Source organism: Rattus norvegicus, chromosome 13 (assembly GCF_021556685.1).
Source record: "Rattus norvegicus strain SHRSP/BbbUtx chromosome 13, alternate assembly SHRSP_T2T, whole genome shotgun sequence".
Classification (NCBI taxonomy): Eukaryota; Metazoa; Chordata; class Mammalia; order Rodentia; family Muridae; genus Rattus; species Rattus norvegicus.
In genome coordinates, this window is record NC_141546.1 from 105,497,051 (window position 1) to 105,522,171 (window position 25,121).

The following is a 25,121-nucleotide window of genomic DNA, read 5'->3' on the forward strand; positions in this document are numbered from 1 at the left end:
AGTAGAGCGGGTAGACCTCGGAGCTCCTACCTCCCGCAGCGTCGCGGTCCCTAGTGAGCCGCAGCCGGCCAGTGCCATGATCCGACAAGACCTCTCCACATCCTACCAGGAGGTGCGGACAGGGCGGACGCGGAGGGCGGGTAGGGCGCCACGACCCCTGCGCAGGTGGATGATTGGCACTCCGTGGCGTGCGGGCTCTGCAGCAGGTGGAATCGCTGCGTGATGCGGGCCAGCGGGGATGATAAGGGATCCTGGCGTCTGGGTGTGGGGAAAGCGCGTAGCCAGCCGCTTCTCAGCGGCTCCTCGCCGCCCCCACGGCCCCACGACCCCCGCAGCCCTTTGTCTGTCGCCGGAGCCTCCGGCTTCCCCTCGCAGAGCCGCGCTGGCTCCGGGCCCCTTCTGCTCCTCTCGCTTGGGGCTGCCCTGGCCCTGCCCTGCCTGGGTGTCTTCCCGCGGCACTGCATCCTTAGCCGTCAGCCACTACTGTCCAGGTTTGCTTGAGGCCGTGCAGCCGTCCCATACCGTTAGACCTTGTCTAACCGGAGCAGCCCAAAACCAACAGCTCGTCTCGATGGCCGTCTCCACCCACGGAGGCCCTGGCCACACTGGAAACTCACTCCTTCCAAACGAGTTAGCAGCGTTCTGAACTCAGCGCCCTGGGGTCACCAGGATGCGGACAGCTCTTGCTTCTGCGGAGTTTTGGGGTACTAGTTTCAGAGGACCGCAACTTAGCAGAGCTTATAAGATAATGTATTGAAATGCAGGCTGCTGTCCTGTTCGTAGAGCAAGGCCACAAGTGGATTCAGGTGCTCACTGGAGTCGTGCTTAATGGTAGAAGGCTCTAGAGAGGCCCCGCCTCCCTTCGCTTTCAGGTCTGTTTTGAAGTCCCAAGAAGACTCCCTTTCTTGCCTGGGTTGTTTTGAGAGCGGACCTGACTGAGTTAGGTGTTTGCTGAGGTTCTGCCCCAGAAAGGAGCATTCTGAGAAGTTTATCCTGGGATAGGCAAAGGCCTGTGATGGCTGCTGAGTATCTGGAAGAGGATTGGAGGGACGGGGATTGCCACTGTACCTGGGACGGGGTGACTTGGCCAGGCTTGGCTTCTGAGAATCTCCAGTCTTCCTGGGACCACTGTCTCTCTAGAGTTTTGTTTGTTTGTTTGTTTTTAACAAATCATCTAGAGTAATTGTGAAAGATCTCTGAGGGCTGGGTGTTTGTAGCTGAGATAGTTCAGTACTTGTGCTAGGTTTACTAGGAGGTAGAGGCAGAAGGGTCAGGAATTCGAGGTCATTCTCCACTATAGTGAGTTTGAAATTAGCCTGGATTACATGAGACCCTGTCTCAGAGTGGGGGGAAAAGTACCTTTTAACTTGATGTGATCTCCCCAAGAGCCCCCTCCAAACTGACTTCACCTGCCTTCCTCCTAAAAGGACGGGACACTTATCCTGATCTTTGCTTTCTCAGCGGCAAAATTTCCCCCATCTGACAGGTCATGCAAGAACGCCGTGAGCTGAGGTTGCACTTGCCTGGTACCTGGCCATCTGTCACCTTCTGCTGTGCCATTTGCACCCACATCTGTGGGCTCTTTAGTCCCCATGGAGCTCTGACACCAGTTTTGCTGTTCTGGGTTTTTCTCTAAGCCACATTTCCTCTTCCTCTGGGAAGTGGCTAGGACCATGGGCTTTGGAATGAGACCAAGGTGGCGTGACTCCTATTTCATTAACTGACTCTCTCCTGGGAGATGTTGAAGGGTAACTCCAGTGCTTGTCCTGTGTGCAACTGGAAACAGAGTCACTTCGAGTGTATTGCACAATGACAAGGTTGTGCTGGGCCCTGAACTGAGCATTGGTGTCCTTAAAGGTACACCACCAAGGAGGTGCACACTGCAGGGGGCTTTGTTGAAAATGTAGGAAGGGATTAGACATCAGACACAGCTAGAGGTAGCCCTGAGAATGCCAGGGTGGTCACCAGAAGCTAGGAGACAGGCTGGGAATACGAGTCTCCCTCACAACTCAGCAAGCCAGACTAGCTAAGTCCTTTACTGTAGTTTCCCAGCATCCGGCTGTGAGAGAAGTCTGTGGAATTGGTCTCACACATCCTGTATCATGTGACCTTTGTGCATGTGTGACAATTATGTGGATGGCAGCTTCTGCTTTTTTAGCCTAGAGAAAAAGCAAGGCCGGTCCAGCTACACTGTTCACGCTTTCTCCCCTTCAGCTCAGTGAAGAGTTGGAGCAGGTGGTTGAGAACTCGGAGCAGGCAGATGAACGGGACAAGGAGCTGGTCCAAGTTCAAGGTCCAGGTGTTGTGCCAGGTGAGTGGGTTTGGGGTACTGGAGACTGGCTGTGTGCTGCTTGCTACGGCTGGAGGCCCAGTCCAGGCACCTTGCCAACCGAGGGAGGGACATCTCTCCTTCACGCTTGTACCCTGGCATTGGGTCTCAAGGTCTGCCCCACTAGTAAAGCTCTCCATATTTAATCAGCCTCCAGCTGGAAGATGTGCCTTTTCAAGGTCTGCATTCTTGATAGTTTGTAACCAGTTCCTGAAGCCAGGCCATTCTTTTTCCCTGAGGAGGTGCTGGCCAGCCTGTCTCTAATGTGCTGATCTTGTCTCGGAGCCCTGTGGGAGAAAAGCTCTTGTCAGCAGGCCTCTCCAGCACTGCTGCCTGGTGGGTGGGCTTACCGAGGCTGGTTCCCTGCTTCATGCTCTACTCAGGCTCACGCTTCAGCGGGCTTCCTTGAGCTGGGCGTATGTGTCCTACATGTCCATCTGCCCAGCCGGTACCGCTTTTGCTGTTCTATTCCTGTTTTTGGAATCCTCAACCCCGTTTTTAAAAAGACTTTTTTTTTTTAAATTTCCGTATGTGTGTCTGTGTGGGTGCATGTCCCGTACATGAGGATGCTCACGGAAGCTGGAAGGTGGCATTGGACTCCCTGGAGCTGGACTTGAGGGGGCTGTGAGCACCTGACATGCATGGATGCTGGGAACCGGAACTTGGATCCACGTTTATTTTGTGTTAAAGAGTTGAGGGATGGGCATTGTGGAGGTCAGGGGACAACTTGTGGGGATCAGATCTCCTTCCCCTGTGTGGGTTCTTGGAATTGAACTCGGACTACAGGGCTTTGTAAATGTCTTTGCCCACCAGGCCATTTTACTGGTTCCAGCTCTTTGGGGGAGCTGGGGTGGGCGGGTGGCTGAGTGAGTGCTTTAGTAAATGGACAGAGTCTCAGCCGGGTTCCAGCTCTTTGGGGAAGCTGGGGAGGTGTGTTCTGATCTTTTAGTTCCTCTGTCTTGGGGGGACAGGAAGTCCTGTGATTCTGCCCACTGCCCACTGCCCACTACCTAGAGGAGACCTCGGAAGCAGCAGGTCTGCTCTCCCAGGGCTCTCCCAACTGCCGCATCTAATTCTCAAAAGAACTTTGCAAGGTGGTGTCTCTCTAGATGCGAACTGAAGACTCAGGCTTGGTGAAGCATGGAGACAGACTTAGGCACTCTGACCCCCACTCCACCTACTGACTGGTGGCTTTTTAAAAATCTTTATTTTGTATGAAATGGAGGTCAGGGGGACAACCTGTGGGACTCCGATCTCCTTCTACTGTGTGGGCTCCGGGAATTGAACTCAGGCCATGGGGTTTGCAAGTGCCTCGGCCCATGAAGCCATCTTGCTGGTCTGGCTTACTTTTAAGTCGACACATAACTGTCGTATTTGTGGGGTTCACTGTGATATTTCCGTACATATGTACATTCTGTGAGGATCCCATCTTGGAAACTGGTGTATAATCTCATTCACTTATCACTTTGTGGTAAAAAAAAGTCTCTTGAAGTTGTTTTGAAATATGTGACACATAACTGCTAACTGCAGCAGGGCCTCGGGACACACTGCTCCTGTCTACTGTCAATGCCCTTGACTTCTCTCTCACGCTCCCCTCCCTGTTTCTGGCACCCACTGCTCTCCTGTGTCGAGGAGGTCAGCTGTTCTAGAGTCGTGTGAGTGAGTGAGCTCATGTGATGTCTCTCTGGGCCAGCCTCAGTTCTTAGGTCCAGTCACATCTCAGATAAGAAGACTCAAGCTTCTTTTGCAGAAGGGCTTATGTAGCCCAGGCTGGTCTTGAACTCACTGAGGGTGATCTGGAACTTGTAACCCTACCCTCACTAAGATTCTGTTGGAGGGAGTCTGCATAAATACGGACTGCCTCCCCCTGTTGTTTTCTTCCAAGTTGGTGTTTACTCCAGGACAGGGGCAGCCGACAGACTGCCAGTGGACTTCTAGATTGTCATCTTGTAATTGATCTACTCTAAACCCCGGTTTGCAAGATGAGAGCGGCCCAGTTTCCCCTTACTCTTTGACGACTCTTCCCAACCATTTAGATTCAGCACCAGGAGGTGCCTTGCCTGGCGAGGTCATTTTTAAACTTGTGAGCTTCTAGACTTGGTTTGCATAATTGGGTCTGCGGGGCCACTGTGGATCCCTGGCACCCCTGTCTCTACCTTTCTCTCACTGGCCTGTCTCTCACCGAGTAGGCAAGACTCGGCCAGCGAGTCCCCCAGAGAGATGCCGTCTCGGCTGTCCCAGCTCCTGTCCCAGCTCCAGGATTACAAACATGACCCACCAGACGTGGCTTTTTTTAACATTACAGTCCTAGGAATTGAGCTCTGATCCCCAACCCCTCCTGAACCTTTATGTTGGTTCACGTTCCTGGCTTCTGTGAGTATGGCTGCAGTAAATATGGGGTGCTGACTGTCGGATGAGTTGATTTCGTCTTCTCTGGGTACACTGGCGTGTGGCTGGATCACATAATAGTTCTCTCTTTCCTTCCTTGCTTCTTCCCTCCCTCCCTCCCTCCCTGAGGCAGGCTCTCCTGTATCTCAGGCTGGCCTTGTTATGAAGGGGAAGATGGCCCTCATGATTGGAACAAGTGCCAGCATGTCTCCAGCCCCTGCTTCATGTAGATATTTGCTGTTAGGAACTCCCTTTTTGAAGCCGGGTCACGCTCTGCCGTCTAGGCTGGCCTTGAGGTCTCGTGACTGTTGGCATTCTGGTTGCTTGAGTTGCAGAACTGGGCCACCACACTTGACTGTGGCCGACTTTTATTCTCCCATTTCAGATCTGCAGAGGAGCCAAGCTTGTTTGTAAGCACTCGGGTCGGTCAGCTGACAGTCTAACTCTAACTCTGGGGGGCCCAGCACCCCCCTCTGGCCCCCGCAGGTATCTTCCCCACCAAGTGTGGCACACATCCACAAAAATAAGTCTTAAGTTTTGGAAGTTGACATTTTGTGACACAATAATGGAGTATTCTGAATTTAATTGTGAGCTTACCCCTCTATCTTAGTCTGGGTTCCTATTCCCGCACAAACATCATGACCAAGAAGCAAGTCGGGGAGGAAAGGGTTTATTCAGCTTACACTTTCACATTGCTGTTCATCACCAAAGAAGTTAGGACTGGAACTTGAAGGTCAGGAAGCAGGAGCTGATGCAGAGGCCATGGAGGGATGTTACTCACTGGCTTGCTTCCCCTGGCTTGCTCAGCTTGCTCTCTTATAGAACCCAAGACCACCAGCCCAGGGACGGCACCACCCACAATGGGCTGGGTCCTCCCTCCTTGATCACTAGTTGAGAAAATGCCTTACAGCTGGGTCTCATGGAGGCATTTCCTCAACTGAGGCTCTGCTGTCTGTGACAACTCCAGCTTGTGTCAAATTGACACACAGAACCAGCCAGTACACCCTCCCAGAGGGTTACCCTGTGTGCATTACCCTTGTGTTTCTGGCTAAAACAATTCCATTTCTGTTTCTTATTAGGCCAGGCCAATGATGAAGAATCCTCCAGCTTTCTTTGACATGGAAGGATTTTTAAATTTTCTTCATTTCTGAGAAGCCATGTCACTGAGGGTGATGTTCTCGGCTGTGGCACTTCCTCCCAGCATTCTGAGTTCACCATCCTATTCTGTCCCTTTCTGGCCTTCCAGGTATCTGCCTGTCCGTCTGTCTGTCTCTTCCTCCCTCTCTCTTCTCCCCTTTCTCTTCTCTCTTCTTTTTGTCTGTCCATCCATCCATCCATCCTTCTATCCATCTATCCATCCCTTTTTTTTTCCTGAGATATGATCTCCCTGCAACCAGGTTGGCCTTGAACTTGTAACTCCTTACCTCAACCTCTCTCCAGTGCTGGGATGGCAGGTTAGACCTTCCACTCCCGGCTCCAGGTCTCTCTGTCTCTGTCTCGACAGCTTGCCTACATTTTCTTGAGAGAGGAAGTTCTTTGAAGTAAATAGAACTTGAGTCCCTGTTCAGACCTTACTCAGTGGTTTTTAGCTGTGGTTTACTAAATCCTGTCCTCTGTGCCTTCCTCCATCCCCTCCTCCTCCGTAATTCCCACCGTGTAGATCTGTCCTTGGCGGTTTTCCTCAGGTTTCTCTTCTCTTCATCCACACCTGCCTTATTTCCATAAACCTGACTTCAGGTCTTAAAACTCATTCTGCTTGTTTTGGTCCCTTGCTGCCCCTGCTGCCCCTGCTGCCCCTGCTGCTCCTGCTGCTGCTGCCCCAGCTGCCCCTGCTGCTGCATTTATTCCAGTTTTTGATTCATTGGCGTCTCTCACACCTTTCCTTCTGCCCCTGAGACTGTTCTGTGAGTAGTCCTGGCTGTCCTGGCCTATATTATACAGTTCTAGCTGACCTAGAATGCACTCTGTAAAACAGGCTGGTCTCAAATTCAAAAGAGATCCCCCTGCCTCTGCCTTCCGAGTGCTGGAACTAAAGGTGTGCCCCACGTCTTCATCTTTCATGTTTCAATAACCGAGTCTATCCTTTTAGAACACATTGCTTCTCTGGTTTCATTGAGGAACTGCCGGCTTCCTCTCACTTCGTTCGTTTCCTTGATCACTACTTGAATTCCTTCTCCTGCATTTCCGCTAAGTTCCTGGAGAGTTACTGTGTCCTTTGTGGAGTCATTTCCTTGCTTCTTGTGCCTCATGTGGTATTCTGTGTAGTTCCACACATGCATGTAATAATGCCAATAAAAACATTCCTCTGCTCACCCACTGCCCTTCCCAGCCTGTCAGTGGCCACTGGTGTACTCTCAGGCTGACTCTTTAACGCCACATCTGAGCGAGATCCTGAGGGACTTGTTTGTGGGCATCTTCTTTTAACATAAAGTTATCTGGGGCTGGAGAGATGGCTCAGCGGTTAAGAGCACCCGACTGCTCTTCCAGAGGTCCTGAGTTCAATTCCCAGCAACCACATGGTGGCTCACAACCATCTGTAAAGAGATCCAATGCCCTCTTCTGGTGTATCTGAAGACAGCTACAGTGTACTTATATATAATAAAATGAATAAATCTTTAAATAAAAAAATTTAAAAAAATTAAAAAAAAAATTAAAGGGGTTGGGGATTTAGCTCAGCGGAAGAGCGCTTGCCTAGCGAGCGCAAGGCCCTGGGTTCGGTCCCTGGCTCCGAAAAAAAGAAAAAAGAAAAAGAAAAAAAAAAATTAAAAAAAAATTTTAAAGTTATCTAGTTCTAGTTTCTGCAAAGAGGTCAATTTCATTTTTCTCTCTGTGAGTGTGTGTGTGTGTCTTTGTGTGTGTGTGTGTATGTAGTGATATGTGTATATGTCCTCCTATGTATAATATGTGTGCACACGTGTGTGCATATGGAACCGGGGTGAACTAACCCAGCCTATGAATGGCGCCATCCACATGTAATCTGGATCCTTTCTCCTCAATTAGACCGCTCTGGAAATGACCTCAGTGTCTAGAAGTTTGTTTCTTAGGTGATTCCAAAAGCAGTCAGAGTGCAGTGCAGATGCTCATCCTGAGCTGGGGAGAGGCCGGTTCAGTGACTGAGGAGCCTGCAGACTGAGAATATTCTTCAGCTGTCGGAAGGGATGTCTGCGACGTCAAGGGCTATCTATGGTGTGTTTGACCTCTGCTGACCTTTGGTCTGGCTGCTCTGTCCATGATGAAGGCGTGTGTTGAGACTATGATCATTCTGGGTCCTCTTCCCCGTCTGGGGAAGTGGGGTTTGTTTTGTGGAATTGATACTTGGTACAGTAAACTTAGAGTTGTGTATCTTCTGGGTGAATTGATCTCTGGGTCACTGTGTGGCAACCTTCTCTTAGTTCTTGTCTTGACGTCTCTGTTGTCCAGTGCAAATATGGTTACTCTTTATGGTTTCCGTGATTCAGGTTTCCGTTTGCTTAGTACATCCTTTTCCATTCTTTTGCTTTTAAGCTTGTCTGTCTTTGCATGTGAAGTCAGTTTCTTCTAGGTGATGATGCATATATTTAAAAGGTTTTAAGGTTTATTTATTTATGTGGGTGAATGTATACCATAGGAGTGCCTGAGAGTCAGATGATTGGGAGTCACCATGTGGGTGCTTGGGAATCAAACCAGGCCCTCAGCCAGAGCCACAAGAGCTCTTAACGGCTGATCCCTCTCTCCAGCCCCAGCCATGCGCTCCTGCGTCCCCTCTCTCATTGGATCCGCCTGTACCTCTGGTTCTGTCCATTTAGGTCCCCATACAGGCCAGTGACTCCTTCCCAGTATCCTGTGGGGTTCTTCCTGCTGTTCCCAGCATCCTTTGCTCTGTCCCTTGTTGGCTGCTGTGGTTCAGTGGCTTCTCACTGTGGAGGTAAAGTTGTCTCTTCTGGAGTTTCTGCTCTCCCAGCAGGACTTACCTTTCTTGTAACTGTATGGCTTTATGTTGGTAAATCTTGACTGTTGGTTGGCTCTGAGAAGTGCCAACACCAGTGTAGCGTACTCCTTTCGGGTGTCGCGGCATGATTCTCTGAAGAGGAGTGAGAGAGGAAGGACAACCCTGGATGCAGCTGTCAGTAGCCCAGATGGAGCAGAGAGGAAAGGAGGACACAGTGTCACCTCGCTTCCCGATACTGTGAGGTGAGCTGCTCCACTCTGTCACATTCTCCCTACCACAGGAGACTGCAACCTCTGAGATGCGTGAGACAAAGAATCCTCCCGCATGTGATTTGCCTAGATGATGCTGTCCCTGTTGCACCAAGTGGCTAACAGCGTGGCCTTGAACAACTTCTGTAAAGCCAGTCTGTGGACACGGATGCCTTCAGTTTGTTATCTTAGAAGGCCCTTGTTCCTCCTACCTTCTCCAAAGATAGACCGCATTGCTGTGTGTAATATTCTTGGTTGTAGGGGTTCCACTGACGGGTCTGCCGCTGGCCTATCGGGGTGCCCTTAATGTCACTTTCCACATCTGTGTGCAGATTTTACAACTTCGTGCTTTCAGCAGCGTCACTGTCACATGCTGTGCTGTAGCTCTCTCCTGGTCATGTCTGCACTGTCACATACTGTGCTGTAGATCTCTCCTGGTCATGCGTGCACTGTCACATGCTGTGCTGTAGCTCTCTCCTGGTCATGTCTGCACTGTCACATGCTGTGCTGTAGATCTCTCCTGGTCATGTGTGCACTGTCACATGCTGTGCTGTAGATCTCTCCTGGTCATGTGTGCACTGTCACATGCTGTGTGGTAGCTCTCTCCTGGTCATGTATGCACTGTCACATGCTGTGCTGTAGCTCTCTCCTGGTCATGTGTGCACTGTCACATGCTGTGCTGTAGCTCTCTCCTGGTCATGTGTGCACTGTCACATGCTGTGCTGTAGATCTCTCCTGGTCATGTGTGCACTGTCACATGCTGTGTGGTAGCTCTCTCCTGGTCATGTATGCACTGTCACATGCTGTGCTGTAGCTCTCTCCTGGTCATGTGTGCACTGTCACATGCTGTGTGGTAGCTCTCTCCTGGTCATGTGTGCACTGTCACATGCTGTGGTGTAGCTCCCTCCTGGTTATGTATGCACTGTCACATGCTGTGCTGTAGCTCTCTCCTGGTCATGTCTGCACTGTCACATGCTGTGCTGTAGCTCTCTCCTGGTCATGTCTGCACTGTCACATGCTGTGCTGTAGCTCTCTCCTGGTCATGTCTGCACTGTCACATGCTGTGTGGTAGCTCTCTCCTGGTCATGTCTGCACTGTCACATGCTGTGGTGTAGATCTCTCCTGGTCATGTGTGCACTGTCACATGCTGTGTGGTAGCTCTCTCCTGGTCATGTCTGCACTGTCACATGCTGTGCTGTAGATCTCTCCTGGTCATGTGTGCACTGTCACATGCTGTGCTGTAGATCTCTCCTGGTCATGTGTGCACTGTCACATGCTGTGCTGTAGCTCTCTCCTGGTCATGTCTGCACTGTCACATGCTGTGCTGTAGATCTCTCCTGGTCATGTCTGTTTGGGCTCGTAAAGCGTCCATACACAGTATGTCCATTTTCCCCAAGATTAGGAAAGTTTTCTTTCCTGTTTCTCTCCCTGAATCTTTTCACCTAGCCGGCAAAGTATTCTGAAAACGTTAGGATGAGCACTCCCTGCGCCTTTCCTGCTAGTCCTCTCGCAGCCCCCCTGTTTCTTGTTCACATTCTGCCTATCTTTCTATTTCACTGAACTATTTAATCACATTTAAAATCCTTTACCAGGCGTTTATCTATGCGAGTTTCTTTGGGACCTCCCGCTAATAAGCACATCCTTTTGGAAGGATCATGTAACCTCGAGTTCTCATCTGTTTTTGTTCCGGTGTCAGGATTTGTGCGCAGTGGACCAGATGTTTCTACCATTTACCTGTTAGCCTCCATAGTAATTGGCCTTCTCTTGAAAGTCCGTCTCGGTTAGTGGGTTTGTTGTGTGCTGCCCTGGTTTCAGCTGGGCAGCGCAGTACCCATCCATAGCTTCCTTCACTTGTTCTGACAAGTTTAAGGCACAGAGAGGAGGGCAGCAGAGAAGGTCTGGCCGGTCTGAGCCTATGGCTCCAGGGGATTTTGAAAGTACTCTATTCATTTGTTTTTGGACTGTGAGAGTAGGTGTATAACGTAGAGGTTGGGAGTATGAGCTGATACAGAGTTTGGGGCTTCTTATTACTTGAGAACCCCCGATGCTTACAGCTCCCAAAGTCTCACGTAGAAAGAAATGATGATTTTGGTGGACCAGGATCATCAGAGTATGGTAGCAAGCAAGCACTCAGTGGGAGCCATTACTGCTGGGGGAGCAGAGGGCACCTCTTTTCAACCCTGTCTGACAGCGAGATTGGCAGAAATGGAGGCTATAGAGCCACAGCTCTAACTAGAAGAGATTAAATATGTGGGGACGATATGGAGAGGGGGAGGAACAGTGGCTTGGAGCAGGCTCACACCCTCTCCACGCCTGCCCAGTGGTCGGTAGCCCAGCGATGCAGCTTATCTGATTATTATTATCTGGGTGCTTGGTGTTCCGTGAATATGTTGTATTCTCTTCTCCTCTTCTCTTTAAAGGTTTATTGTGTGTGTGTGTGTGTGTGTGTGTGTGTGTGTGCGCGTGCGTGCGCGTGCGTGTGCGTGCACACGCGTGCAAACTTTGCAAAGTTGTTCCTGCCATCCATCATGGGTTCTGGGGATGGATTAGGCTCTCAGGCTTGGTGGGATTTACCTGCTAAGCTGAGCCATCTTGCCAGCCCGAAGTTACATTTTTAAAAAAAATCTTTCCATGTCTAGTAGTAGTTAAAAGATCTTTTATTATTCTGTATGTATGAGTTTTGCCTGTGTATATGTCTGAGAACTACTTGTGTGCCTAGTGCCTATGGAGGTCAGAAGAGGGTGTTAAATTCGCTGGAACTAGAGTTACAGAGGATTGTGAACCACACTGTGGGTATTGGGAATTGAACCTGGTCCTCTGGAAGAGCAGTCAGTGCTCTTGTCGGCTGAGCCCTCTCTCCAGCCCCTCACATCAAGTAAATTTTATCTATCTATCTATCTATCTATCTATCTATCTATCTATCTATCTATCTATCTATCTATCTATCTATCTATCTATCTGACGGCTCTATTTGCACGTATACCTGCATGCCACAAGAGGGCTTCAGATCCCATTACAGATGGTTGTGAGTCACCATGTGGGTGCTGGGATTTGAACTCAGGACCTCTGGAAGAGCAGCCAGTGCTCTTAACTGCTGAGCCATCTCTCCAGCGCCTGTGACTAGTAATTTATTTTTTTCTTGTCTCAAGTTTATTTGTAAAAACAGCATAGACACTGGTCATCTACAAATAGTGTGTAGGTAGGTGTGTAGGTGTGTCACAGCAGTCCGTCTGTCTTCACACTGGCGGGAGCCTTTTCTATGGGGCTGTCACAGGGGCCTGGGCACCTGGGCTGGAACTGGAGTCTGAACCTTAGCTGGAGCTTTGGCCTCTGCCTTGGTTTGAACCTTGGGCTTTGGTTCGCAGAGCCTCTGATCCTTGTCCGTGTAGCTTCTAATCTTCTTCCCAAGCCTGGGTGAGGGATAAAAGCCAGACAGCTGAGCTTGCGGCTGGGGCTCTTTGGCATCTTGGGCTTGATGGCCTGAGGCTTCACAAAGGCCTTGATGGCCTCTGTGTGTGCACTCACTGCCTTTGGATTGTTGGCTTGTGTCTCCTTCAGGCCTTTCTTCTTGTGCTTCTGTGCTTGGTAAAGCTCATGTTCCTCAGGAACTTGGGGTCGACCCCCTTAAGAGATTCGTATCTTTGTGACTGGGGTTTCTTGATGCCATTTCTATGCCATTTACGGGACTGGTTGTGTGTGGTGCGGTTCTTGGACTTGGCCATGACTGCACGGTAACTCTAGGCCCCTGCAATGCCAGAAAGAGAAAGAGCGACTAGTAATTTTTGATTGAACACTGGTGTATTTGGCATGTTCTTCTAAGTGAGCAAAACCAGTAGACTGCATTTGTTAGACCGGCTTACATGATGAAGTCCAGCAGTGGCTGTCTGCATGTGGGAGGGGCAGAGAACCTGGTAGAAGCTTGGTATCTCCCCATTTCCCCTCCCCCAGTGGCAGCCTGGATGCTTCCTGGACAGCGGCTGGTGTTGTGCCTGGGAAGCTGGAGTTAGATGTTAGCAGAGGTTGGCAGTACCCACTGGGGAAGCAGCCGTGCAGGCTGTACTGACTTTTCTCAGGACACTTGTATTTGGGCCGCCCACTGGCAGATGCTGCTCACTTTGACAGTAGGTTTGTGTCCCCTCGTCAGATGGGAGGAGACCAACGTCACAGCCAACACCGATCGGCAGTTGGCATGATGTGGGCTCTGGACCCCGCTGAGGTCTTCTGAAGTACGTTTTGTCTCAGCAGGCAGGCAACGTGGCCAGGCTGAAGCTCTGAGGTCCTGCCTGCCTTTCACAATGGCAGCTAGAGTTACCCGTTTCCCTTCATACTCCAGCCAGTGATTCTGGCACATCAATTATTTGCAGAATTGCTGACCTCACCTCTCTGTGGTTTGCCAGCTTTTAGGATTTCCCCCTTCACTTTCAGCCCCGAACTCTCTCACTCTGAACCACATCATTTAGGGGGTTGGTATAAACCCTCAGGCAAAAAGTTAGACATCCGTGCGTCCCCTGGGACGTTCTCTCCAAAGGTAGATTGCCTGCACTGTCTGCCTGTGTTTGCCTGTTCTTTGAGGCCTTTGTTCATTTCAGGTACACTGTTCAGGTCTTATGGCTGTCATCGAGGCACGTGGTATGACCACACTGCGTGGTCTCTCCTAGAAGCCACAGCCACAGCCACAGCCACATCTGGGCTTTCCCTCATGTCCCTGTGGTTAGAGCTGGGGCAGGAGCACCTTGGGAAGGTGAGCCTAGCTTGCTGGAGGCACCACCATGTTGGATTGCCTTAACACCTCCCACACTTGGCACCACAAGTCTGTTTGTAGTCAAGTTGTTGCAGAAAGGTCTCTAGTGAAAGCTCTCTTAAGCCTAGAGGAAGCCGCCTTCCCACTGCCCTTATGGCCTGGGCTCTGCGCACATGTTCCGGTGCCACTTCCGCTAACCCCCATCCTAAGGACCTCATTTCCAACACCCCCTCCTCAGCCCGTGCCAGACTCTCCTTCCTGTGACAAAATACCCAGCAGGAAGCCACCCACGTAAGGAGGGGCTTACCGTGGCTCACGGTCTGATGGAACACAGTCATACAAGGTGCAGCATCAGGGGCAGGCCACCGCTGCTCATATGACATCTGTATTGGGTGCACAGGGTGCCAAGTGCGCTCGGCAAGGAGACCCCCAGTCATCTTAGCTGTCAGGGAAGGTCTCCTTGGGAAAAGGGTTGAGTGAAAACGGGGCAGAGTTGGCAATGAGCAGTTCTTCAGGACAGGCCTAGGGTAGCAGACTCAAGCAGTTCCAGGATTGAAAGAACGTTGTTGAGTGGGGGAGGTGGAGCGTGCCGACCCAATGGCTTGAGGCATCCTGTCCCAGCAGACAGTAAACTTGGTAATGTTGGCAGCCTTGGCTGGGAGAGATGGAGTTGATGTTTCTAGGTGCCCTCCATAAGGTAGGTGAGGGCCTAGAGCTGTTCTGGTGACCCTGGTGTCCTGTTGGCAGGTGTGGACAATGAGTCTGCATCCAGCAGCATCCGCTTCAGCAAGGCCTGCCTGAAGAATGTCTTCTCGGTCCTCCTCATTCTCATCTACCTGCTGCTCATGGCAGTGGCCGTCTTCCTGGTCTACCAGACCATCACGGACTTCCGAGAAAAGCTCAAGCACCCTGTCATGTCTGTGTCTTACAAGGAGGTGGATCGCTACGATGCTCCAGGTAGGGCCTGCTGGGCCAGGCGTCGGTGCCCCAGCGTGGGGGTTTCTGTCAGCAGGCGCTGCCTTGCCTCCCCGAGCCAACACTGTCAGCACAGGCAGGACTGGAGCAGGGCGGTTTAGCTGTAGGCAGGCATCTGAGAGCCAGCGCCAGGCCCTGGGGTCCAGGAGCCCTGGGTGGGCATTGGAGACAGGCTTTCTTAGGCCTGAGGTGGGCAGCAAGTGTTTCTGGGAGGAGCAGCAGGGACCAGGGTGTGTGTGAGGAGGCGGTGTCCTCTTTGGAGAGAGGAGAGAGCTCTGGCTAGAGCTGGAGGCCAGGGATGAAGGGTAGTGTGTTCGTTTCTTTCTGTTGCTGTGACAAGGCACTGTGAGCAAGGTGACTTATAAAAGAAAGGTTTTAGTCGGTTTGTAGTTTCCGAGGGGTAGAGTCCGTGGTGGTGGAGCACGAAGGCAGGCTGGCAGGAAGGACAGGGGTGGAGGACAAGAAGCAGAAAGCACACTGAGAAGGACATCAGCCTCCTGAAACCTCAGGCCTGCCCCTCGGGTGGCACACTTTCTCCAACAAGGCCACACTTCTTAGTCCTTCCCAGACCGCTCCAGCACCTGGGGACCAAGTGTAGGACACAGAGCCTTGTGGGGCTGTTGTAGTTCAAAGTACCACAGGCGTGGGAGGCAGGGCCGGAGCGCGCACGGCACAGGAAGGCCATGGGGTGTAGAGGCAGGTGAGCAGCCATCCAGGCGGGACCTAGCCCAGAGGGACTCCAGGCTGCCCCTGTACCTTTCTCTGCATGTTGGGAGTGACTGATCCTTGTTGTCTACCAGAGTGGGTGATCTAGCTGGCATGGGAGGAATGTGGCTCAGGCTTGCCCACGATGAGCGTGCCACCCACTCTGACCCTGACACACAGGGCATCCGCACACAGGCTGGAGCGGGAGTTGGGAGTTTCCCTGCCAGGAGCCCCCAGACAGTTGCCCTACAGCCAGGCCTGATTCTCTTTCTTTCTTCCTCTGTGGCTTTGCTGTGTCTGCTTCTGCCTCTTCATGGGCTCTTAGTGCAGTGTTTGCTCTCATCCCTGAGCTCCTCCTCGATGCCTGTGCTGTCATCAGTGTCTCCCGGGAGCCTGAGCCAAGGGCACACAGAATGACGCTCTATGGGCCGTGTGATTCTAGATCTCCCAGCAGAGGATAACTAATGAGCCCTGGGAAATCACAGCCCTGGGCATTTGCAGTACCAAGCAGACAGGGCCTGGGAGGCAGCAGAGTTCTGTGAGGGAGGTGCTCTGGTTGGGAGTATTATGAGCCCTGGAAGCCACATTCCCTGGGCAGGGTGCGGAATGACTGAGGTGGTGAGTGCCCTCCACTGGGGTAGGGCTCTGCCTTGCCCCACCCCCGTTTCTGCTGCCACCTTAGTACTTTCCCAAGGAGGTAGGGGTACAGTTCTGTTGGGGGCTCAGTACTGTCACTGTTGACGCTTGCCAATTTCTGTTTGTTCCAGGGATTGCCTTATACCCCGGTCAGGCTCAGCTGCTCAGCTGTAAGCACCACTATGAGGTCATCCCACCTCTTGCCAGCCCTGGCCAGCCCGGAGACAGGAACTGCACCACTCAGAGGATCAATTACACCCACCCCTTCTCCAATCACACCATGGTAATGCCTGCCTCCCTGGATTCTGTTCGCCACACGCCCTAAGGTTCCAGCCTTTTCCCCTGTAGCCTGTTGGCATGGGCTCCCTCGCAGATGAGAGGGGTGGTGTGTGTTACTGGGGCTTCTTGCCCTGAGATGGGAGGGTAGCGGGGCTGAAGGTAGTCCGCCTGCTGCTTGTCTGTCACTGAATATGTCACTTTCCAGGAACTGCCTAGGAATCCATTCTTTGAGAAATTTGCCATCATGAAGATGGTGCACCAATTGGTCGGATGGTAAAGATTGTTGACAGCCGCACCACACAGCACAAACCATGCACAATGCACCTCTGAGGGTCCTTGGGCATGGAGATGGCTTTGCGTTGTTGTGCCTTGGCTTTTTCCCTCCTTTAAGAGGGACTGAAGGGGTCATATGCGAGCTCCCCATCAACACAGACACTTGCTGTGCCCAGGGCATTGCAGATTATGGTGGCTTGAGTGAGAACACCCCCACCCCCACCCCCAATGCTTGGTGCCCAGTTAGAGGAACCAGTTGGGAAGAATTAGGAGGTGTGCCCTTGTTGGAGGATTTGTGTCATTGGGGGGTAGTCTTTGAGGTTTCAAAATCCCTTGCCAGGTGTCTTAGGATCTCTATTCCTGAACAAAACATGACCAAGAAGCAACTCGGGAAGGAAAGTCAGTTTACATTTCCACATTGCTGTTCAACACCAAAGGAAGTCAGGACTGGAACTCAAGCGGGTCAGGAGGCAGGAGCTAATGCAGAGGCCATGGAGGGATGTCACTTACTGGCTTGCTTCCCCTGGCTTGCTCAGCTTGCTCTCTTATAGAACCCAAGACCACCAGTCCAGGGATGGCACCCATCACTAATTGAGAAAATGCCTTATAGCTGGGTCTCATGAAGGCATTTCCTCAAGGGAGGCTACTACTTCTGTGATAACTCCAGCTTGTGTCAAGTTGACACACAAAACCAGCCAGCACAACAGGCTTACTTGTGTGCGCGCTCTCTCTCTCTCTCTCTCTCTCTCTCTCTCTCTCTCTCTCTCTCTCCATCCTCCACCCCCACTGCCTATAGATAAGGATGTAAGCTCTCAGCTATTTCTCCAGCACCATGTCCTCCTGCCTGTGTGCTGCCATGCTCCCTGCCACGGTGATAATGGACTAACCCTCTAAACCTGTAAGCCAGACCCAACGAAATGCTCTCTTTTATTGTCTCGATTGTGATGTCCCTTCATAGCCACAGAACAGGGGCACTGATGTGACTGACTGCGGTAGAGAGGGCCAACACTGTGCCCCCGTGCCTCTGGGCAAAGTGATGGTGGCAGTGGCTTAGAAGGACGTGGAGGGGAATGTGAGCTGTGGCTAGGGACAGGAGCCAAGGACAGCATGAGGACAGCCCGGTGCACTGAGCCGGCACAGGTAGACCAGAAGGCCAGAGACGCTAGTCAGAGAAGGAAGGCTCATAACCCAGGGCAGGACTGTTGGGCGGTGCCAGCTTCTAGCCCCCAGTTGAGTGTGACTGAGTGAGGGCTGACTGATGTGACTCAAGGACTTGGTCCTTCCTGGTTGCAGAGCTGCCTGGTAAGGTACCAGGCCCCAGAGCAGCCGCTGCACAGGCTGAGGGAAGGCCCTCTGTGCCAGTATGGAGACAGGCCTGGGGTTGGATCATCACAGCTGCAGGAATCTCCTTGGGAAAACCTGGTCTGCCAGCGTGTGACGGGAGAGCATTAGGCAAGCACTGGGGAGACGCCCCCTTTATCCCTAACTGAGAGTGGGTGGTTGGTGGCCACTGGACGTTTTCACGAAGCCAAGTTGAAGTAAAAGGACTTGAAACAACAGTATCCAGGCAGGAAGAGGCTCCCGGCTCTCCTCATTCCCCCTGAGAAGCACAGTGGCATTAGGGTGCAACCGTGCCCGGTCTGGGAACTTCTTCCTCTTGCCCTGTGGACTGGCATGCTTCCTAGGAGCCAGCTGCCCACACCCGCAACTTTTACTGCTGTATACTTTGTAACTTTGATGTAAGTTTAAGAGAGGCAAGGGGCACAGAAGTAACCTGTGCTCACAGGAAGGAAGTTAGACATGTTCACTACCCCAGTTCTGGGGGTGGATAGTCTTCCTCATCAACTCGTTCTATCCACAAGCTGTGACCCTCAAGTAAGTCCTCTCCTCCCCTTTCAACTGCTCTCTGAGCAAAAACCGGCATGTAAAGATGTAACCAGACCGGCGTGGGAGTGTGCACCCAAGCACCCTGGGCACTTGGGAGGCTGAGGCACGAGGACCTTGCTGGAGCCCAGGAGTTCAACCTGGGCACCACAGAGAAAGAAACAAGAGTAAGGTTCAGGCACTGGATGTCTGTGGGGCAGGGATAGCTGGAGTGTTCACAGCTGCTTACAATCCCTGGTGATGTCCACACAGGGCCTGCGCGTCCATCTGCTATAGCATGCAGGCAGTCCTCCCTGCGGCTCTCTGAGAAGCGCTGATTGCCTGGGCCTCACCACCGGCTAATCTGCACTCCCGCAAGCCTTGACAGCCACATCCTACAGATTTAGGAAGCCGCCCTCCCTGGGATCTGCACCAGCATTTTTTGCAGTGCGCTTCTAGCTTGAGTCATCTGGGGACTGGGGCTGAGGTGGCCTGTTCTCACCCTGCCCTTCCCACAACCCTTTGCTGTGAGCTGTTAATGTGCAGGCTCTGGCTGGCTGAGTCCTGTGACAGCGACCCCCATTGAGGGTCTTGTTGGGTCACATTGCCTAAGACTGCAGGCTTATGTTGCTTTCCCGGTTCCTTGTGCTCTGGATTTCGTGTGGCCTGCCTGCAGCCAATGATTTCCTTTTGTACAGCCAGGGCCACCATCTTTCCAGTCTGTTTCCTCACTGCCTGGTTCTTCCACCACCCACGGGTGAAGCTCACGCTGTCTCTGGGGCTTCTCTAGCTCCTGACACACTCACCTGACAAAGTGTGCTTATCGGGTCAGGCTTAGCTCCTGTGTGCCAGCACCCTTCCTGAGGCAGCCGCCTGGAGGCCTAGGCAGCGTCTGAGAGCAGCCTGACTGACTGGTAGGCAGGCAGGCTCACATGGGCACCGCTGCATCATGGGACTGCCCAGCAGTGTTGTTCCTTGTGTTACTCCATCCGGTCAGTTCGGTCTCAGTGAGACATCATAGTGCATTCAGTTGAGCAATTACAAGCTAGTTTTAAAGCACATTTAGAAGAGCAAAGAGCACTTACCGAAACAGTTAGGACATTGGAAGAATAACGTGGGAGGGACTGGCCCAGGCTGGAGTCCCCTTCCAGAGCAGGTACTGCCACCTGTGGGCTGCAGTCCTGGCTAAGGGGCAGAGCAGTGCACTGCTTCATGGGCTGCATTCAGGCCAGGAGCAGGGCTGGGAGCTGGTTGGCTAGGGTGCCACATTCAAAACTAAAGCTGGGCCTATGCAGTATGTACATGTAAGATTTAAATTCATAACAGGGGGTGATGGAGAGATGGCTCAGCAGTTAAGAGGTTAACACTGACTGCCTTTCTAGAGGTCCTGAGTTCAATTCCCAGCAACGACATGTGGCTCACAACCATCTGTCATGGGATCCGATGCCCTCTTCTGGTGTGTCTGAAGACAGCAACAGTGTACTTATATACTTAAAATAGATCTTAAAAAAAAAAAAAAACCCACAAAACGTTAGAATCATGACAGGGACATACTGGGGAATGCTGGAGTGTTGGCATATCTTAGCAAGCCAACCTAGAAGGCATACGAGATAGACAAGCGTCATTCTCTGTTCTGACTTGGAAACTCCCATGTGATAGGCATTAAGACAAGGTTAACTGGGACACTGAGGCCAGACACCAACACATAGCAGACAGAAGCAGACACCCTTACTCAGACATTCTGTGTGTGCACAGCCTGTGTGCACTCAGCTGGGCTCCAGGTGCTATGCTGGGACGTCCTTGCGTCCCTGGCCAGCTTGTGTCCCTGGAGGCTGCTGTGTGTTTGCCCGGCAGTGCTTGTGGCTGAAGTCTCTGTGGGCCTCTGTGCGAGGGCTGGGGGCAGTTCCGAGCATTAAGGCTCTGGCTTTTGTCTCCCTGCAGCAGTCAGCCCTGATTGTCCAGGGGCCCCAGGAAGTGAAGAAGCGGGAGCTGGTGTTCCTCCAGTTCCGCCTGAACCAGAGCGACGAGGACTTCAGTGCCATTGACTATCTCCTCTTCTCCTCTTTCCGGGAGTTCATGCAAAGGTGGCTGTGGAGAGTTCATGGGTTCTCAATGTCTCCTGCCATGCTGGAAATGTGGGGGTGAAGGGAGGAAGAGGGGCAGCAGAGCTGGTCCAGAACAGGGGCCACCCTAAGAACCTGGTAGCCCATTACACTGCCTGCAGTTCAGCAGATGTGGATAGAGTTGCTTGCTGTCCGCATGCATGCTGTCCTAGAGCGGGTTCTTGGTTGGCCTGGGCTTCTGAGGAGCAGAGGGAACTGCCTTCCGTAGGATCCGTGAGCTCTCTTGCCTGCAGGGCCCCACCTGCGACCGTCCCTGTTGGTTTCAAACACTGGGGAACATTGCAGTGCCATCTCCGGGGTTAGGAATATTTCTGTCTGTTCCTGCCTGGTCCTGCTGAGCTTCAGGCTCCACTTTTATGATGTAGGAAGATACATCACGGTGGCAGTGAGGTGACAGTCCCCTGAACAGCGAGTTCCAACTGCCTCTGCAGTCCTTCCCACCCCAGACCTCCTAGCCAGCACCTTCCTTGCTTGTGGCCCACCTGTCTTGTCTCCCTCCCGGACGCCGTCAGACCCCTGTCTGTCGCCCTGAGCTGCCTTAGTAAGGGTCCTCAGCCGGGCACTGTTGCTTTTGTCCTTGTTCTTTGACAGTTCCACGTGTGTATATAGTGCAATTCAGTCATTTTCTCTCCCAGCCTCCCCTCGTCCCCACTGGACCCCACGGAAACCCATTCTTCCCAGTGTGCACTACTGTTTAGAGTTGCCTACATGAGTGTGGGTGGTACTACAGTGGCTACACTGCCGAAAGAAATGATAGCTTCTCTCCCAGCAACCAATAACTAGCTGCTAATGATCCCTCAGGATGGAGTGTTGGCAGGTCCAGCCTTGTGCAGTGAGGTCGATGGCTGCCACGTCCCGAGATGCCTTGTTGCATCTTCTGGTTCTACATTCCTCCTGTCCTCTCTTCTGCAGTGTTCTGAGTTCCCTGATCCTTCAGGTGGGGCATGTTATAGCTGTCCCTTTTAGGGGCAAGCACTGTTTCTGAGGCCCAGTAGTACTCTGTAGCCCAAGCTGTCCCAAAACTCAGAATCCTTCTGCCTCAGCCTCCCGGTGGCTGGTGGCTGAGCTGACGGGCACGCACCACTCTGCCAGGCTCTGCACTGCGTCTGTGCTTGCTCACCGGGCTTTGCTTCTGTTATGCGCACAGTGCCCATGGGATGCTCTTCCCACTGCTTGGCTTTCAGAGGGAGGCAGAGCTCACTGAGGAGTGCAGCAAGCCGTACTTCAGGGAGCTTTGGAAAACCTAAGGGTGGGTGACTGAGCTGTTGGGAGGGATGCTGTGGAAAGGGGAGTGTATGCCATAGTGGAGGTGGGGTTGGGGGCAGGAATCATGCCACCCTCCTACCGGTAGAACTGTTTGGAAACTAAATGGAGGTATAGGTGGTCCAGGCACTGCTTTTGATGCCAACTAACAAACTGGGTAAGGCAGCCAGATTTGAGGGGTACTCGGACTTTTGTACGAGGAACAAAATCAGCTTGAGACCGGACTAGAGTTTGCTCTGGCCATATTGGACTCCAGCTGTTGGAGGGGCCCGGATTAACCTGGACCTTCCTTCTCTCTCTCCGCCAAGCCCGGACAAGGCGGGCTTCATGCAGGCCTGTGAGAGTGCCTACTCCAGCTGGAAGTTCTCCGGAGGCTTCCGCACCTGGGTCAAGATGTCACTGGTGAAGACCAAAGAAGAGGATGGGCGAGAAGCCGTTGAGTTCCGGCAAGAGGTAGCAACTGCGTTTTGTTTCCTCAGCACATGTGATGATTTCCACAATTAAATCTGGGATGGAGGGAGACTTCTGAGAGGAAGGGGCTTTTGAGTGGGGCCTGGGATGAGAGAGAACTTTAGTAGCCCACGTGAAGGTATCACACGCTGGAGGCGGTCTAGAGCAGCTCGACTCTTGCCCACAGCACCATCTCTGTGCTGTAGAAGTGGGGAACATTCCCACTGCTGCCAAGAACTGATGCAGATGAGGGGGACCAGGCACAGTGACGGGGGGAGGACCTGCTAGGATGCTGAGAAGAGGAGCTGATCAGAAAGCTTTTGGTCCTTGGCCAGGAGCAAGGAAATAATGGGTGTTAAGTCAAGAGGATGGCTGGGGATTTTTAACCGTGAAAGACCAAAAAGGCCCACTGTGGGGATGCAAAGGGGTCTATCTGGCTTGCTTCCTTGGGAGTGCTGTCTTATCACAAGCAGCCCTCTGGAGGCTCCACTGAAGCCGCTACGTTCTCCCTGTGCACATGAGCCCTGGCACTTAGGTCTAGTCAAGAGAGAGGGTTTTTCTTGCCTTAGGGGGTGACAACCCCTGGAAACAAGACCACAAGATGCTATTGTAAGATGCTGATGACTGACAGCCCTGCAACACATCTTAGCATCATCTTCCTGTGGTCAGGGTCACACATAAGGTCACAGACGGGCCTGTGCCTCCCTCCACTGTGCAGCGCCACTTCTTTTATAGTTGACTGGCTGATCTTATCATGGATGCGTACTAGATGCTTACAGAGCCCTAGTATGGAGTGGGGGCCACTTTGTCCCCGTAGACTCGAATGAAGGGTTAGGCTACTTAGCTCTTAAACATTCTGAATTTGTCCTCTGAAGTAGATTGAAAATGGCTTGGGTCTAGACACCCGGTGGCAGATTTTGGTGACAGTTCAAAACACTGTCAGGTGTTATGATCTTTTCTCTCCCAAAGAACTCGGGCAGCCACAGTAAAGTCCTGGCTCTTGTACCATTTTAAAGGTCTTATATATGAGGCTTGACTTTCCCTCCCCAAAAGATGCTGTTAGGAGAGCCAAGGGCCATGAGTCCTACCTACTCTTTCTCTTCTGGTCCAGGCAAGGGAGGGCCCAGAAGTGGTAAAGAATTAATAATTCTGTCTGTTCTGCACCTAGACCAGCGTGGTCAATTATATTGACCAGAGGCCGGCAGCCGAGAAGAGTACTCAGTTGTTCTTTGTGGTCTTTGAATGGAAGGATCCCTTCATCCAGAAAGTCCAGGATGTAAGTACTGCTAGAAGGGTCTTCCTCCATTACCACAAGATGTCCCAGGATGAGCATGGCAACCGGCAAGAGATTCCAAAGCTCAGGTCCCAGGACCGAGTCTGAGACAGACATATTTTGCTGTCACCCATGACCCTGAAGTTTGACCAGGCTTTGTGTGAGGGATAAAGGCTTGAGGCTTACTAAGATGAGAAGGGTGAAAGGAACCAGTTTGAACCTGATGTACCTGCAATGAGAGGCTTCTGGGCCAAGTAGAGCCCTTAAATCATGCAGGCCGAGGCGTGGCCACTGTATGTAAACAGCACAGGCTCTTCCGTCTCAGATCCCGCTGACCCAGGCTTACAAGTGGGTTTCCCTTCTTTAAACTGCACAGGGGAATCTGCAAATGTAAGAACTCCACCTGAGTTTGGAGAGTGAGTAGACTCCGAGGAAGAGTGCTTGTCTAGCATGCACAAGGCCTGGAGTCCATCTATTAGCACTGCATAGAGATGAGAGTATTTAATGGGGGCCGAGCCGTTCCTTTAAATCATACCTACCTGACAGTGACAGCTGTCACAGAGCTCTGTGGGATAGACGACTTTGGTGAAGGGAAAAGAAGGGTTTTGGCTGAGTTGGAGGGATTAAGTCTGGATAGGAGAACATCCCAGCGAGGGGAAGGAAGGAGCATCAGCCTGCAGCAGCGTCCTCAGGATGAGTGTGAGGGAGACAGCGAAGGCTGAGGTAACTGAGAAGGCAGAGGGACCAGTCTTGTGGCTGGGCTATACTTTTAGGGAAATTTATTTGAGTCACTTGTTAGATTAAGCCACAAAATGAAAGCTCAGTATGAATGCCTGACTTACACAATGAGTTCCCCCTTATGTGGAGGGACTCACAGTCCCCTTCTGAGCAGCTTGGACATTGTCTGAGTGAGCAGATGCATGTGTGTCTCTGCTGGCTCCCAAATGCTGACAGAGAGTCAGGTTGATGCCAACCAACCACCCCGGTTTTGTTTGTTCCAGATAATCACGGCCAATCCTTGGAACACCATCGCCCTACTCTGCGGGGCGTTCCTGGCATTATTTAAAGCAGCAGAGTTTGCCAAACTAAGTGTGAAATGGATGATCAAAATCAGGAAACGATACCTTAAACGGAGAGGCCAGGCGACAAACCACATAAGCTGAAGTGCCTGTGCCCCAGCACTCCGACAAACCGAGCCACCAGCACTCCTGTACTCACTTGAAGGGACCTCGCAGGGAAGGACGGCCTGTCGCATTGGATGCTCAACCCTGGCCCAGGAGGACACTGTCCTGGGCCCAAAGGGAAACACCCAGTGGATAACCCGAAACTTATTTAAGTACTTAAATTATTAACGGACATTTGCAGAGCTGCCTAGTGCCTTGGAGAGGTTTGCGGAAGGCGGCTTCCTCCTATTTGGTCATTAAATAGTTAAGCTCCAAGTTAAGGTTTCTTCTTTACCTTAGGATATTTTTTTCCTTTTAAGTGGACTGATGTGCTCTGTATACAAAACTCCTTTTATACCATCTACTGTTACTTAACAAGAACTAGATCAGAATTTTTGTTTTTTAATAAAATGTAGCCCTAGCGGAATCACTGTAGACCAGGCTTGCCTCTGCCTTCCCATTGCTGGGAATAAGAGCCTACATC

General features: G+C 51.9%; 1 protein-coding gene across 3 annotated transcripts; it reads left to right on the top strand.

Annotated features, from left to right (window-relative positions):
• Positions 1–25,072, top strand: Pacc1 (proton activated chloride channel 1). 3 transcript variants are annotated; one of them, NM_001007679.1, is made up of 8 exons: positions 10–112; positions 2,215–2,311; positions 14,382–14,591; positions 16,082–16,233; positions 20,307–20,449; positions 22,060–22,204; positions 23,370–23,477; positions 24,476–24,913. In NM_001007679.1, exons 1-8 carry the CDS (start codon positions 77–79, stop codon positions 24,635–24,637), a joined length of 1,053 nt encoding a protein of 350 aa, NP_001007680.1. In that variant the 5' UTR covers positions 10–76; the 3' UTR covers positions 24,638–24,913. The 3 variants fall into 3 exon arrangements, with proteins under 3 accessions (XP_087437189.1, XP_087437190.1, NP_001007680.1); XM_087581063.1 differs by lacking the exon at positions 14,382–14,591 and having other exon boundaries at positions 1–112; positions 24,476–25,072; XM_087581064.1 differs by lacking the exons at positions 22,060–22,204; positions 24,476–24,913 and having other exon boundaries at positions 1–112; positions 23,370–23,481.
• The last annotated feature ends 49 nt before the right edge of the window (positions 25,073–25,121 follow it).